General features: G+C 37.3%; 1 protein-coding gene across 1 annotated transcript in view; it reads right to left on the minus strand.

Annotated features, from left to right (window-relative positions):
- Nucleotides 1–16,776, minus strand: part of frem3 (FRAS1 related extracellular matrix 3) — a 98,531-nt gene that overhangs the window by 20,207 nt on the left and 61,548 nt on the right. Inside the window, exons 7-14 of the mRNA XM_003221684.4 lie at nt 6,884–7,033; nt 6,312–6,521; nt 5,315–5,512; nt 4,644–4,808; nt 4,199–4,381; nt 3,630–3,760; nt 2,462–2,620; nt 868–1,171 (exon numbers count right to left, since the gene is read on the minus strand). Coding sequence (XP_003221732.2) covers nt 868–1,171; nt 2,462–2,620; nt 3,630–3,760; nt 4,199–4,381; nt 4,644–4,808; nt 5,315–5,512; nt 6,312–6,521; nt 6,884–7,033 — 1,500 coding nt within the window. The remainder of the gene's footprint in view (nt 1–867; nt 1,172–2,461; nt 2,621–3,629; nt 3,761–4,198; nt 4,382–4,643; nt 4,809–5,314; nt 5,513–6,311; nt 6,522–6,883; nt 7,034–16,776) is intronic.

Consider the following 16,776-nt stretch of genomic DNA (forward strand, 5'->3'; position numbering starts at 1 on the left):
GTTTGCTGTGTCATAATAAAATAATAATAATAATAATTCTTCTAACCTGCACCTCTCTCCACGAAGGAACTCAGGGCCGCTCATTCATAGACAACGTAAGTTATGTTGAATAGGGATGAAAGAAAGCCATACATACTCCATGATATCTAAGGGGCACTGAGTTGGAGAAGGTTGATTTACTAAACAGGCTTTTATTTTGATTGTGGAGTCTACTGGATGGCACCTCAATTCACTTTAAAATAATAGTTATAGTACCATGGGTTATTCCACACAGGCTGAGAGAAGAACACTATTTAGCGGATTGGGGAGTTAGGAAGCCTTCATCCTCCTAATCAGAAAAGTAGAGGCAACCGGAACCAAAGAACCTCTGTAAACTGTTGTGGGTGGGACTGCTGTTATGCTCCTCACAAGATCTATTGTGGCAGTGACTTGAATGTTCACAAGTTCTTCCTCCTGGCAGATTGCACAGTTCTTGAGCCACTGATCCTGCTACTTGGAAATTTTAGAAGTTGTTATTTGAAAAGTAACCTTTTAAAGTTGTAGTAGAGTGGTCATGAAACCACACAGCATGCACCCACAGGGTTTGGGCAAATATACTGTCAAACATACATATTCTCTTAGATGTTGTTTTGAAATAACTTGTTAAGCATAGTGACACATATCAGGGATCATTCAAATGCCCCTTTTAAAAATAATACAACATGGTGACATCGGTCCTCATTACACACATGGCTTGATTGGTAGACCATAAATACTGAAGTGGGAAAAGTTGTTCTATCTGGACCAAATGTGAGGAGATAACTACTCCTTCATTTTAACAAAAATGACATATTTTCTTAAATTCACTTGAAGCATTTTGTCTCCTACCTTCATCTCTGTTTACTGTGTAAATCGGACTCTGCAATTCTAAACCCATATCTCCATTGGCATTGACGGCCCGTGCAGCACACTGGACCCTTGAACCTGCCTGGAAGTATATAGAGTCCAAGGCAATTGACTTAGTATTGGTGAAGAAAGTGTTGGAGTCCACCTCACGCATCGGGCTGGTCACCCCATCCGAGCCGCTCGGAGCACTGACAAGCCAGCGATACAAAGTCAAGGTGTCATTGATGTTTTCAGCAGCACAAATAGATCCAGTCTTGTCATAATCTGAATATTTGGGATTGCATGCCTGAAGTTTAAGAGATACACACAGTGAATTCACTTAATAACAACAAGGTCTGCTCCAGGAAAAATGAGTAATTAAGATCAAATACTTAGAATACAAGCTCCTTCTCTTCTTTCACTGTATGTTACTCTACTTACTAGCTTCAGCTTTTCTTGTCAATGATTTAATCCCTATAGACGTTGTTTTGTTTTGATCTTAATTAAGGAATTAGAGACAGTAAAGTCTATGGCATCTAAATTTTAAACAATTGACTCAGATTATCCAAGATTTATAGTAATAATGTTGTACTATATGTGGAATCACATCACACCAAGGGATCAAGTCAGAAGAAAGGCAGGAAAAGATTGTAGTCAAAAACTATAAAAAATTGCAATATTTTCTGTTATACTATGTGCCTTCAAGTAATTTCTGATTTATGGTGACTCTTAGGCAAACCTACCATAGGGTTTTCTTAGCAAAATTTGTTTGGAGGGGGTTTGTTTTTGCCTTCCTCAGATTTGACTCTCAGGGACTGAGAGAGTGTGACCAAGTCACAAAGGGATTTGAACCCCGGTCTTCCAAGTTGTAGTCCAACATTCAATATACTACATTATCCTGGCTCTACAACATCATTTATAAGATTATTAAAATACTCAAAATGAAACAGGTTTAGAAAGCTACTTAACAGTGGTATCCAAATCATATCCCACCTCTATTCATTGCATGGCACTGAGCAGCTTGCTATCTTTTGGTCTGTTTCCCATCTGTGAAACAGGAATAAAAGTGATCTCCCAAGAGGACACCCACAATAAAGAACAAAAATCATGAAAATCTAAATGTTCTATAGCAAGAAAGTGGATGCCTACATCTAAAAACTGATTTGAAGTATATACTCCAAATCCAGGAATCATATTCAGCAGTAGCTGTGTTGGCCGTTCAGCAAAGTACAACAAAATCCAAAACTCACAACAGAGAATACTTTTACTAGCCAACCAAAATGCACAAAATACATCATGCAAGCATTCAAAGCTCCACTGGCTTCTTTATCAGGCAAAAGAGATCTTTAAAAAAAGGTGATGATGATATCAGATGTTGTTTCTACTGTAGTTTGGTTGTTCTGGCGGGATCTCAATCCAAGGCAAAGGCCTCTCGCCCTCTTGGCCACATAGGAAAATAAAAGACTAGCATTTTCTTGTAATGTACTCTAAAATTTCCATTAGTTTGGTAAATTGTTTACACATCTCCAAACCATGCATGCCACAATTAGTAATATGTATTTAGACATTATGAACTGGAGATAGGAGCAAATCTTACCGTTACACACATAACAGGGTATCCTGTGGGAGGCTGAGGATTTGCTTTGCTTTTAGCAGTGTCATCATACAACAAGAGAGACACAACCTGGGGCACAGCTGGAAAAGTCACATCTGCCACACTGTCCATTTCCTCAATGTACACAATAGCTTTGTTCGTCTGAATTGAAAGACAGAAAAGGTTTCCATTCATAAGTGAAAAACAGCTGTAAGCAGGATGCTTCTGTATGAGGAAACATTCTTGGAAGTATCCCCTTTGTAACCAAGTTGATATGTGCGCACAAATCTTATCCAATGAAGTCACAAAACATTTTACTGTTTACAAATGGAAAACAAATGCAATATAGCTAACCATACATTAAAATCATTGTTAAAAATTTAAAAAGTCAAATTATCATTAAAAAAATAAAGTAGCTATAAATCAATAACCATTCATTTTGTGACATTAAGAATCAGCTACCAGGGTTGTCCATTTTATTTTGTCTAATGATAAAGTCAGCTCTCAAAATTCATAGAAAGTGATGGATCCAAAAGATTATTTTTAAACAGGGGAAGAAGATCTTTAGAACTAAACATCTTTTACAGAATATCTTTCTTTTAAAAACTATAATTTATATAGCAATAAAAGTCCATAATTTATACAACAGTGGTTCCCAGCCTTTGGACTACCAGATGTTTTGGACTTCAACTCCCACAAATCCCAGCCAGTTTACCAGCTGTTAGGAACTGTGGGAGCTGAAGTCCAAAACACCTGGAGGCCTAAAGGTTGGGAACCACTGTTATACAGGATAGTTTTCAGAACAACTGATTGAAGGAACCACTTATGGTCAGGTTAACTTCATATTTGTGTGTGTGTGTTAATATTACAAGGTAGTTAATATTAACGCATGGAGTTCAGGCAAAATAGACATGGACATTCTTCACTGGGCATGACTGGATGACTATATGGGACCTGCTTTTGGCCTTTTCAGGCCAACAGCTGTGCAATGAGGATTTTAAAGAGCTTCAGTTCCCTTTTAAAGCACTGTCTGATTGCAGGTATTTGGCACTCAAAAGTAGTATTTTCGGTTTTAGAAGTAGCATATCTTTTATTCCTTGGTATTTCCAAATCATCATGCTCTGAATGCAAACTGACCAAAGTACAAAATATCAAATCACCAGCTTCTTACCTGTGTCTCAGCTACCATATTCTCATCAGGTTTCAAGTGTACTGTAAATGCTTCACGCATTTCTCTCACTCCATCATATAAAACTTCAACCTCAATGAAGTGTTCTGTTTCCCCTTCTTTGAATTCAATATCTGAAATGAAGAGTATTTTTGGAGCACAAATAGGAAATTATATGCTCAATTATATGCAGAACTGGGCTAGGAGCATAAAGCTAGAAGACATAGTTCCTCACATTATGTGTTAAATTCATTTTGGGCCCTTAGCTGGCTAAAAGGCAGTACATAAAAGCTAAAAACAAAACTAAAATGTACATAATGTCAAGTTCATCTTTTTCCCTTTAGTGAAAACAGATATGAAATGATTATGCTCTGTAATATCTGTAGTGTTCATTCCATTCAAATTCCATTGCAAAAACAATTCAACTACTTTTAGACTTCATTTATTCTCAACTTCCCCAATGTGGTTGACTACAATCTGCATCATGTGGGAGCAGTAGCCCAAAATATCTGTATATCACCAAATAGGGACTGCCACATTATACAACTTTGAAGTGCATACTGAAGTCTTACCATCGGACATTGGATTATAATCTTCTCCAGATGTAGCTGAACCATCTTTGGTATGGATTCTTACAATAGAAACTTTGGAACTGTCCCCAAGACGAAAGACAGGGATCTTTACAACTGCAATCTCACCAGGTTCTTGAGGTTCTTGAATGCTGTATTTGATTTCGGAGAATTTAATCACTGGTCCTGCAAGAGAACTGAAAAAAGTCAGCCTCTCTTGTTTAATCATATACACGTTTCATTTATGGATGGCTAAAATCATCTAAAAGAGAGAATAGACCAAAACAGAGTGTGAAAAAAAACCAAAGTAATTTAACAATATAATGCACTCATTTGTTTTGTAATAAGGGAAGGAGAATGCCAGTTGCGAGCATTTATCAACTGGTAAAAGGAAAAGGGTCATAAATATTACACAACAAGAAGAGTTCAAAATAAATAATAAGCTCACTGTCTTCTTCATCTTTAATCTTCACCAAAGTTTCCTTTTGTTCCCCAAGAGACGCGCCAAATACAGAAGAACCTTTTGGCGTTCCTAGCACTAGCCTGAATTCTTCCTCCTCTTCATAGATGGCATCATCTTCCAGAACCACTTTACAGGATTTCTCAGTGTCTCCTGAAAGGCAAAAGGGTGGTGGTAATGGAACAGGGGCATCTCACCAGTTGCCTTGTGACAAAAGAGCCAATTCAAACAAATAAACCTTTTTTTAATCAACACCAACTGGATATATGACCTGCTAATACAGACTGGGGCTGCAGTGGAGAACAAAACATTAAAGCTCATTGTTTCTTGCTCTCCATGAAGATTTCAGCCAGGATTAAGTCCCTCAAGACTACTTATATGCGGTTGAAGACAATAAAGTTGGAACTGACATGTTGGAAGAGAGGATTACAGCTTTTGAAGACTATGTACAATCAATGGACGTAGCTGCTTTCAACAAAATTTAAGTCCTCATCACATCCAGAATAAAACTGCTGAAACTGTAAAAAAAGAAAAACTACTTACGAGTACATCAAAGTAGCATACATTTTGAGGTAAATTCAACCTGTTAAGGAAGAATTGTGAGAATTTATCTTGCTGGTTCCTCAAATATACTTTATTTTAAAAGGCCGAGAGCTCACCTGAAAGGAACACCACTACAGAATCATCTGTGTTTGGTCTCTCTTCATAGTCCATCATAACCTGAGCAGAGCCCTGGCGTGTATAGCAGCGGACTGTTGATTTATGATTAACATCACCACTACGATAAATTATAGCTGAAACAAGCCCATCTTTTTCATTGACTGTGTAGAGCGGTTCCTTAAATTGGACTTTGGGTACTGCAAAGAATAAGAATTCCAGATAAATTAGGTTTTTGTCACGTTCTACTATGATAACATACAATTACATAAGTTAACCCATGGTAAACTGTAGCTAATTTCTTGAACTGAGTTCGGAAAACAAAATTAAAATTTGACATCTGTATCTCCTGCAATTATACAGTATGACACTAAATACATAGAAAAGTGTCCACATTGTATAGACATGAAAAAGAAGGTAGCTGAATTCAGAACCACAAATGTGGAAATTAAAAGAACATATCCCAGTTGTTTCTACTGTCTTGCTTGACTTCAGTGGTCTAGTAACAAAAGTGTACTGAATTACAACCTGAATCAAAAAGAGAAAACTGCCTTTTTCCTTTTTGAAACCCAACAGCTTTCACTGAAAGATAGTCCCTAATCGCTGTGTTCTTCCCCATTCCCTGGAACCCCAAACAGCAATGGAACAGGAAACTGAAAAAGCAGTGAAGAGAGAAGTGATCTCATCTATGTCTGCTACCAATAGGATACAGAAATAATATAGCTGGGACACTGTGCTTTCCCAACAATGGCTAAAAACTGACTCTCCCTCAAAATCTGGGTCCTCTTCCAAGTATGATGAGATGTCACCTGCAGGCTTTACTCGTATCTGTGATCATTTGGCAATCTAGCAGTAACATATATTTTGGAAAGTTGTGTGCAAACAATACTACCGTAATTTTTAAATATCCTAAAAAATTATCATCACTAATAAGCAAACCACCTTTTTGCTGCCATGTTGATTTTTGCCACTTTTAAGTAAAAGCCTTAAGATACTTACAGTCTGTGATGGTATCATTGATGAAAATGGTAGTTTTGCTTGGCTCCCCAAGCACTGCATTCATAGGCATGCGAAGAACGAGTTCAAATTTTTCTGGACCTTCAAGGACTGGCTGTCCTAAATCATCCAAAATGGTCACACGGAAAGTCTGCATATTTACACCAGGAGCAAAATCCAGGTTGCGGCTGATGCCAACATAATCAACTCCAGCTATGTAAGAAGCAAGAGTGGATATGCAGTTATTTGATTCAAGTGTTCATAACATTAAAATATCCTAGGTTGCACACAATAGTGCCTATGCTCACACAAAAGTGCTCCTGTTAGAACGAATCAGGAAATATGAATTTTGCTGATCTGCCCAATTCACTTAGACCTTGTTTAGTCAGAGGGTTGAAAAGCCCTCCAGGAAAGGATTGTGGTATTTCTATTGAAAGCAATGGGAAGCGATTTACCCAAAATCAGTGTCAGGTCATGCCTTAAATTTTTCTGAATATCTGAAAGTGCCGCAAACTGTATTAGACAGGATGCAACAGACATATGCAACAGTAAGACCAGTTGGAAAAAGAATTCACCTTCTGCAGACAATGGTTCCGTTTTCCTGGAACGCACGGTCACAGTGGCTGCTTTGGACAGGTCGGTCCCAGTTCTCCAAACGTGAACTTCTACATATCCAGCACTTTCAGCTACATGATATTCAGTGTCACCAAAGTAAAAAGCAGGCTCTAAATACAAAACATTAAATATGGAGAGAGGGGAGGGAGAGTTATTCTTTTTCTAAACACAAAGGCACCATTTATATGAGCAGAAGAATCTAGATATTTGAGCAAACAAATGAACTTTCTAGGAAAGGCAATACATATTTATATAATGCTCGATCCACTGACATATTGCATTTATGTGTTAACAATCACATATTTTCACAGGGCCAGAGAGGGTCTTGTTGAAGGAGGGGGGGAAACTTCTCTGAACATACGTTTGTGTTGCCATCATTTAGTCCTTATCTTTCCACCCATACATCCATCTCAAGCAGAGGGTTGTAAACATGAAATTGTACCTGATAATTTTCTGATATTTGAAGCTTTATGATGGAGGGGGAAAAAAGTGACTAAATGATGGCAAGGCAGAAGTTTGCAAATAAACCCCCATCAGTTAAAACCCATCTTTCAGTTAAAACCCATCTTTCTCTCAAAAGTCGGTGATCTACAGTTATGCTGAATAACAACTGCAATCAATTGTCAAAGTAAGGTATAATATCAAAACTGAATTAAACTAAAAGCAATTTCAAACAAGAAAATATTGTGCCCAACTCATAAGAAGTTCTCTCCTCAGCAACTAGCCAGCTGCCCAAAAATCAATCTAAAAAACAAAGTATGCCCCCAGGCAGAAAGTAGCTAGATGTAGCCATTCAATGCAAATTAGGGTGATTAATTGGAACATTTAAGTGGGCTTCCAACTGACAAGAGTTCTTCCCTCACCCTGGACTTCCCACAGATATATATAAACAGTCCTTGCTTAGTTTTTCCATACCTCACAACCTCTGAGGATGCCTGCCATAGATGTGGGCAAAACGTCAGGAGAGAATACTTCTGGAACATGGCCACACAGCCCGAAAGACATACAACAACCCTCCAATCTAAAAAAATTCCCAATAAAAAGTTTGCCTGAATAAAAAATGATAGAAGACCCACAGGTATGAGGGTTAGCCCATCTTCTTTAAGCAGGGAATTTCAGAGCCTAGGAGCAGCCGTTAAGAAAACTCTCCGTCACATTCCTAGTTGATGTAACCCTTGAGTTAGGCAAGAGCAGAACCCAGAGAAGGGCCTCAGGTAGGTTTGTATGGCAGAATATAGCCCCTCGGATAAATTCATGTATGGTGTAAAGAAACAGAGCAGTTTTACCCAGAGATTTAGAACCTGGTGTTTTAATGAGGATTAGACTGACTTACAGAACTCAAGGTTATCAATGATTTATTGTTAGTCATAAAGGCAAGGTATTAACTCCTGTAGGAGAAGCAGCCCTCTTCTGACAACTAGTTCATGGGAATACTGTTGCTTTTGGGGAATGATAGAGTAGATAACATTTTGCTCTAATGCAAATAACTTGCCAGCAACGAGCTTGAGAAAATATTCCAATGTATGTGAATACACAAATGTGAGTCTGAATGTAAACATTTGAGCATACAGATAAGGATGTAGGAATGTTTTGATGTAAGAAGGAAAATATGTGTAGTTTTCTTTGAACACAACCAGAGCGTATCCATTTTCACCCTCTCAGTTATTATCCTTTCGATGCACATGGAAACATAATGTAGAGCCAATGTGTTTTAGGGATCTGAATGCTAGACTTAGGAGACTAGAGTTTTGTATTCCTACTTGGTCATGGAAGCCCTTGGGCAATTCACTCTCTCTCAGTCTCAGAGAAAGGCAAGAGCAACTCTCTTTTCAACAAATCTGGCCAAGAAAACTCCATGACAGGTTCACCTTAAGGTAGCCATAAATTGGAAATGGCATGGGGGCATACAACATACAAAGGTAATGTAGATGTGAGTGTACAAATCATCAAAATAAATAAATAAAAATCCCTAACTACTGCATGTGTAAACAATGTTCATAGGAAAAGGGCATAGTTACATGCATAGCTCTTAAGGTTAGATGTATATTTTTGGCTCCTTAGGATTCAGTGAAACTTTCCCCTAAGGTAATTACTGAAAATCCAGATCGACCTTTGTATGTGTAAGTGCCTTCAAGTATAATAATGTAATAATATGGAATATATCATCCTTTTTTTTTTTTGCACTTATGCAAAACCCTGGAACCAATGAATCTGAAGGGTTCACTGAATTTTCCATCTAGTCAATGCAAAAGGAGACTTAAATATGATAACACAATGTGTAGCAATATGAAGGAAGCCATTTAAAAAACTAGTGCAAGCTTAAGTCATGAAAGAAAGGAATGAATCAATCAACGGGGTAATCCTTTTTTTGAAAAAAAAAAACCCTTTTAACTAAATTAAGATAAGACTATGCCAATCCAAGGAACAAAATGAAGTTAATTCCTTTCCCGCCAACCATTTACAAAAACTGTTGCCAAAATATCATCCCTTATTTACTATACACAAGGTATTTTAAAAGTTTGATCATTCTTGATACCTCAAAGTGAAAAAAATGACCTTGTCTTTCATTGAGGAGAACCCCAAAGTCTTCCAATTGAGGTCAGAGAAAAGGTCACTGTTAAAATGGGCTTAAGTGGTCACCCCATTGTTTAGTGTAGGAGATCAAACGTCACAAGACTGAGTGAAAGAAGCCCTCATTTAGCAGCTCAGAACACTAATTAGCTTGGCCCATGGGAGCAGAGTCTCTTCATTTCCAACAGCAACAAAAATACTTTGTGTAACACAGTGAATACAGTTGATTTAGGATGTATTGGCTTTTTGCAATTTCTTTTCTTCCTCCCAGTCCCCAGTGAGACTTTCAAAGCTGATCCTGAAATATAGAAAACTACAGTAGTAGTCCCACTTACAAGCAGGAGAACATTTCCTTTGGTTTTTTCCCCCCATGTACAATGTATACTTCTATTCCTGATGCTCTCCAGATGTGCTCGGACTACAAGTGTCATTTGTGGCTATGGTATCTGAGGACTTGTAATCTAACACCTATGGAAAGCACTAGGTTCCAGAAGAGAGGTGTAAATAGTACATACTTTAATATCATGCACTCATTGTTCAGTTGACTTTTCTTCACAGGAACCTTCTGCTGAGTAACAAGTCTCGGAGTGGAAATCAGGGGAAAACTATGTTTAATCAAATTTAATTGAAATCTCATGAGAAAAGGACTGTTATGTTGACACAAGATCATACTTCTTTTAGGAAGGTATTTAAGAGTAGGCACAGTACAGAAAAAAGTTACTACATTGATGCACTTGCTAAAAAAAGACTCGGCGAAGAACCTCAACAAACCATCTTAAAAACATCTAAACTGGTTTGTTCATGTTTGATTGCTATTTTGATTAAATGCTTTTATTTATTTTTTTAAAAAAACAGAAAGGTAACAATGTTACCAGTTATAGAAAAAAAAAAGAGATGGCACTTGCTGCATCTTTAAAACTTGACAGATTTTATATGAAACAGCCATAATACTTACTAATATTTAAGATGCAAAGGGCACTTCATTATTTTAAATATACATCAATATTTTTCTTGGCCTTCATAATTATAGGTTGTTCAAGCAGTCAAAGCCAACATCATGAACCCTCGGTTCTGTGTGTATTTTATGATGAACTATCAGGTCCAAAAAATCAAGGCTCTTGACTGAGCCCATTCATTTAAGCTGACCATTTAAGCTCCCCAGGACAAGAAAGTCTACAAAATGTTTCTTGTTGACAACAAACTACAAAACATAGGGGTTTTTTTTGGCTTTGATGTGTTTTGTTTTTGTATTTCCCAACTCTGAACAAATGTTGTCACTTAATATACAATTTCTGAATTCTCTCTTCCTCTTGGTTCAAAGAATCTTGATTTACCTCTTACAACTGTCTTCAGCTCAACATTACCATTGGTCAGAATAGAATACTATTAAATCCACTTGCTAATAGGATAAAGGAATATACGTATTCCTTATCTGTTTGTGTGCCATCAAGTTACTCATGAATTCCATAGGGTTTTCATAGGCAAGAAATACTTGGGAGTTGGTTTCTCATCCAAGTACAAACCAAGGCCACCACTGCTTAACTTCCAAGATCAGACAGGATCTGGTGCCTTGAGAGTACTTAGGCCATACACTGACTGTAATTAATGGTGATGTGTATGTGTGTATGTGAATTACCTAAACTCTAGTTGCAGATTTCACTTTACTCTTCTATGTCTAGAAGGCAACAAAATACCAAAATACGGGATCATTGGGTGTTTACTTGTGTTATCACATTCACACATATTCAGTTAACCATATAATCTACTATATTTTCTATTTTCAAGCAAGCTATCAGTCAGATTTAGTTTTCTGAGATATGTCAAACAGTACAATGGACATGTCAAGAAATCAAAGGCAAAGCAATTGTTAGATGCCAGCACTGGTAAGCAGTTCAGGATCCAATTGTAAATTGCAATGAACAGCTGTTGGATATTAATATGTCTGTGTTTCTGTTGCTATGCACATATGCTGTGGGATATTTCTGCTTCACATATTTTCATTTCTGCTACCCTTTGCAATTAAGATCAATTTCAGAGTAAATATATTTATATAAATATTTGTGGGCTCAAGGCCAGATCTTGATCTCACTCAAATGATTCTCCCAGTATCAACCCTCTTCTCACATTTGCACCAGTGTAACTGTGATGAAACCTCCATCGAAAGCATCTGAAGTGTAAAAGTACAACCTAAATAGTTATACTGCCTTTCATTCTCAGTATTCAGACATTGACAGAAATAAAATGAGACAAGCTCAGTGTCAAATTGTGCCCCGTGTGTGAAAATTACTCTTACAACTGGTTTCCAAATTTCTGTTCCAAAATGTATTTCGATGGGGTGCTTTAGCTCATGGCTATTCTATATCATGGCTATTCTATATATATGTTCAATCACAACTACGAAAACATAGAGGAATATATTTTGTGTGTGTTCCTTCAAGTCACCTGTTGATTTATGGTGACCCTATGAATTCCGTAGGACTTTCTTAGGCAAGTAATCCTCATGAGTAGTTTGCCATTGCCTTCCTTTAATATATAGTCCAGAGGTCCTCAAACAACAGCCCATGGGCCACATGCGGCCCATCAAACCCATTTATCTGGCCCTTGTGGTGGTGGCTCCCTCCTCCTCTGCTGAGGAAAGCACATGATGCAAAAAGGAGGGAAATGTGCACCCTTCCCTCCTCCCTTGACCTGCGCGCACCTTTACTGCTGCCACAGTTGCCAAGGAAGCTGTGTGCGGTGCACTCCACATGCACCTTTCCCACTGCTCCTGAGGAAGGCGCACACAAGGCAAGGGAGGGGGGAAAGGCGTGCAACTTTCCCGCCTCCTCCCTCACCCGACACATACCTTCCAAAGCTTTGCTTGTGTTTATAACAGTATTTTAATTATTATGTAATTAATAATTAATTATTAAGTGGTGCTTTGCTAGTGCTTTTGGTGCACAAAGGCAGAAGGGAGTTGGACTAAATGGCCCAAGGTGTCTCTTCCAACACTCTTTATTTTTATTGTGATTATGATTATGATCATTATTAACCCTGAGGCTGTATTTTTCCTGTTTTTTTTAAAACTTCAAAATAAGATATGTGCAGCGTGCATAGGAATTTGTTCATAGTTTTTTTTTAAAAAAAAAACCCTATAGTTCAGCCCTCCAACAGTCTGACCGTGAACTGGCCCCCTGTTTAAAAAGTTTGGGGACACCTGATACAGTCTATAGCTCCTGGTATTTATTAGTAGATGTTCACTCAAGTACTAACCAGGACTGACTCTGATTAGCTTCTAAGATTAGACAGAATCTGTTGTCTCCAGGGTTATGTATCTACTATTTAATAATACATGGCAAATTTTGATTATATGTATTTGTTTGTTTTATTTTATAGCATTTTTAATATAGATATATAGATAGATTATATGTATTTGCCAGTTTATGTTTATGTTGCCATTTGCACAATCCTGTTTTCTAGAGGCCAGACAAGGCAGCCTGTAATACATGCAAAATAAAGTATGCAAGTCACAGTATGCTATCTGTGCCTAGATACTGAAAATGTCCTGTCAGAGGAGTAATTCTGAAGTATCATCAGTATTTTAATTAAATAGACTTTACTCTTTTCATATCCTAGACATTTAAAGAAAATTAATTGGGGGACTACAAAAACAGACATGACTGGAGGCCTTATGAACAAGACACTAGTTACGCCTCAGTTATTAGAAAGATTTAATCATTTGTCTCTGAAATATAATCCAGTCTTACTAGGTGGACTCAAACATGCTTTGAGGCAGAACCTACTAATAACTGGAAGGGAATGGCAGCTTAACAGACATATATCTCCTCATCAATATTTCCAATACACAACCAGTTTAGTTAGATGTACACTCATTATGTAAAAAGATCTCGGTGCTTTTCCTTTCTCTTTTCACACTTCTGGAAAGCTAAACCAATATTATTTAAACTATCAAATCAAGGAAGTTATGCGCCATTCAGCTTGGGTTCATCTAGTGCAAAACCACACGAAGTGTTCTCACATTTACATCAACATAAGCAAATTATTCAGTCTGATGGCCCATTCCAGCAACAATGAAGTCATTTATCTTATGACAGTAAAACATAACATATTCTGCCATTGTTTCTCAGAACAATCTTTGGAAGACATGCAACTGTAATGGAGAGTGAGTATCTCTTCTGGAATTCCAAAATAGTCCAAAATCCAAAATTGGTGACATCTTTGTTTTCTGATGATTCAATGTACACAAACTTGGTTTCAAGCACAAAATTGTAAAAAAATATTATTTTTAAGTAACCTTTAGGCTATGTGAATAGGATTTATATTAATCATAAATTAGACTTTGTCCCACTTCCAAGATATCTCGTTATGTAAGCATATAAAATACCAGTATTCTACATCCCAAACACTTCTGATCTTAAGCATTGAGGATAAGGGATACTCAACCTTGTATGTGTAAAGCGTAAAAATCTTGAAGCATATATAACTATTAATACTACAGCACAATTTCCTCAAGCAGATTACTACATCCTGATTCCATTGCAATTAATTCCTTATTAATAAGCTTTCTCAAAACAAACAGATTTAGAACTAGAAGACCAAAACATTTTAAGGTTAATTTTACAGATTACCAGTTACTCTCTGCCTCAACATGAAAAAAAGGATAGTTTCAGTAGAGACAAAATGTAGGGAAGGGGAATAAATGTTTAACCCCCTCCCACTGCTTTGGCCAAAATTCTTTCTTCAGGTCAACTTTTAATCTACTGCAATATGTTATTCACTTCTGGCAATAGATATTGCAGGCCCAAAGTCCCCAATAAGAGATAAAAATCATGCGAGGAGGGGTGTCTTCATGCAATTGACCTGTTCCAGATAAAGTTCAGAATAATACTCAGAAAATGCATCTAGTTGATACATGTTCAAAGTATTGTCTCTAGTTGGATCGTAATTCTTATCAAAACTTGGCCAATAATCAGAAATGTACACCAAAACTGAAATCAAGCAGAACTTTCTTTCCTTTTCTTCTCCCTCTAGCCCTATATCTTGCTAACAAACTTCTCTAGAAAGTTTCCTAGTAATCCAGTTTTGAGAATTCATTAGGAAGGGAGCACTGTACAAAGAAGGGAGACCACCAGTTCTTATGGATGGAGCAGGAGCATGCAATTGGACTGTGGTCTTGTGCAGGAGAACTAGGGACCTCTTTAGACGGGCTTGATTTTGGTGGTGGCAATGGGAGGCACCCTAGTCTTCCATAAGGAAAGATGGGTAGAGCTACCTTAAACAGGCTTCCCACCATATGATGAGGCGGGGGGGGGGGATGACAGTGTGGGGGCACGTGGTGACAGGTCCCCACGCCCCCTAGGCAGGCGCCAATAGGAAGCAGCAAGACTGGTTGATTCCGGCAGTGCACATGACAAGGTGGAAAAACAGTGAATTCTATTCTTTGTCCAACCATAAGTTTTTATCTCTTTGTCTGTCAGTCTGTCTACCTATCTACTTTACTTATGACTGGGTAAATAAATATGCGTGTGCATGTGTACACACTAACTGTATGATGGGGTGTGTGTTTAAAATCCATAAGAAAGATTATCTGCAGAATATGGGTCAATTAACAAGTTCCAGATCTGCTCAAGTCTAAACACTTTAAACTAATAAAAAACATATCGAAGGTGTCAGACCATTTGTTAAATTCTTTTTCATTTATCTATTTGAATAGTCAGCCAATTCAGTAAATAAGAAGCATTTCCAAAGCTAGTTCGTCTTTTTTCACCCAACGGCAATGAAACTTTGTGAGTGAACTGTTCATTAAGACCCACTTCTAGCCTCCCAAAGAGGCCTTTAAAGTGTTTGTTCAGGTTAGGTATCCCTGTTATTCTCTCAATTATTTAGAAACACATGCACCAGTCCTGAAACCTGTTCTACCTGCCATGCCACTTAAACATTCCTGCAGAAAACCATGGTAAGATTTCCACTTCCTTATAAAATCACAAGTTGTTTGCATCTCCATCTTCAAAGCTCACTACCATACAACTGGGTCCATTGTTCAGTTACACACGATCAAACAGCATGCTTTTTTTGTAATAGGAAAATAATACAGGATCCACAGTTTACTCATGTATGATCAAGGCCCTACTACAAAACCTATATTGTTCAGTCCTGTGCAGAAAATGAAGATCAAAGAGTTGGCTTTTTGTCTTGAGTACCTGATTAAGCTGCCTTTTTTTCTTTAAAAAGGAAACATCAACAGGAGGTTTACTGAACTTAACATGTTATTACCAAACAAGCAACTAAGAAACTATGGGATTCTTACAATTAAAATATTTGTATTAATTGCCTGTTTAACAGAACTGAATATGAAACACATGCAAGTATAATGAAAGTACCTATAAGTTAAAGATCATGAAAATATTTTGCATCACTATGGTTAATAAATAGATTTTGGTTAAATATTTCTGACGTTTCAGAGCAGAGCTGTTTTTCTAAACTTCCTCCAACTTTTTGCTCCAATCATCCGTTTGTCAAGTTCATTCATATCTTAAGGATCCCCATTCAGTTGCCTGCACCAGATCTACTAGGTTGGAAACAGGAAAGGAAAGATGCTTGAAACGTACCCACTCCCAGACTTAATATGTGATTTTTCCTCCTATGGCTTTTCCCATCTTCATGACATATTTGACACTGGAGTGTATTGTTTGTATATTCCTACAATTTTTCTTCATTATCTCCTGGTGAATCTGTCATTTCAAAGATTGATAAACATGCTGCACAAAGTTCACTCATCAAAAACAGAATTAAAACACATCAGTTTCAAAAATGAGCAAGGAAAACAAAGAAAACCTTTGGCCCTGAAGATGCTTTGGACTAAAACTTTAGACAATCTCTTGACATGAAGCTTTTGGGAGTTGAAAACTGGAAAGTCTGAAGTACTGAGTTCTCTTTCTCCCATATACTCGTAAGGAAGCACTAGAAGTTTGGTAAGAAATTTGAATTGTGTGATCTTAGTGTGACCTGCTAACTTGTCATGGCACTTTTCCCTACATTTTTATACTACCTTTGTGTTTATGTTTGGATGCATATCAAAGAATCAACATTTGGTAATTTGGGGTCTTCTTAAACAGAAAGATAATCACATTGTAACAGGATAATACATTTTCTATTATGGTTAAAATGTGTTTTTAACTGTTCTAACTTAATGTTTTAATCGAATGTTTTGTTTAATGACCTTTGAATGTTATATTATGTATTGTTTTTCCTACATTTTGGAGCCCCCGGTGGTACAGCAGAT

The sequence above is a fragment of the Anolis carolinensis genome, chromosome 5, assembly GCF_035594765.1.
Source record: "Anolis carolinensis isolate JA03-04 chromosome 5, rAnoCar3.1.pri, whole genome shotgun sequence".
In the NCBI taxonomy this organism is placed as follows: Eukaryota; Metazoa; Chordata; class Lepidosauria; order Squamata; family Dactyloidae; genus Anolis; species Anolis carolinensis.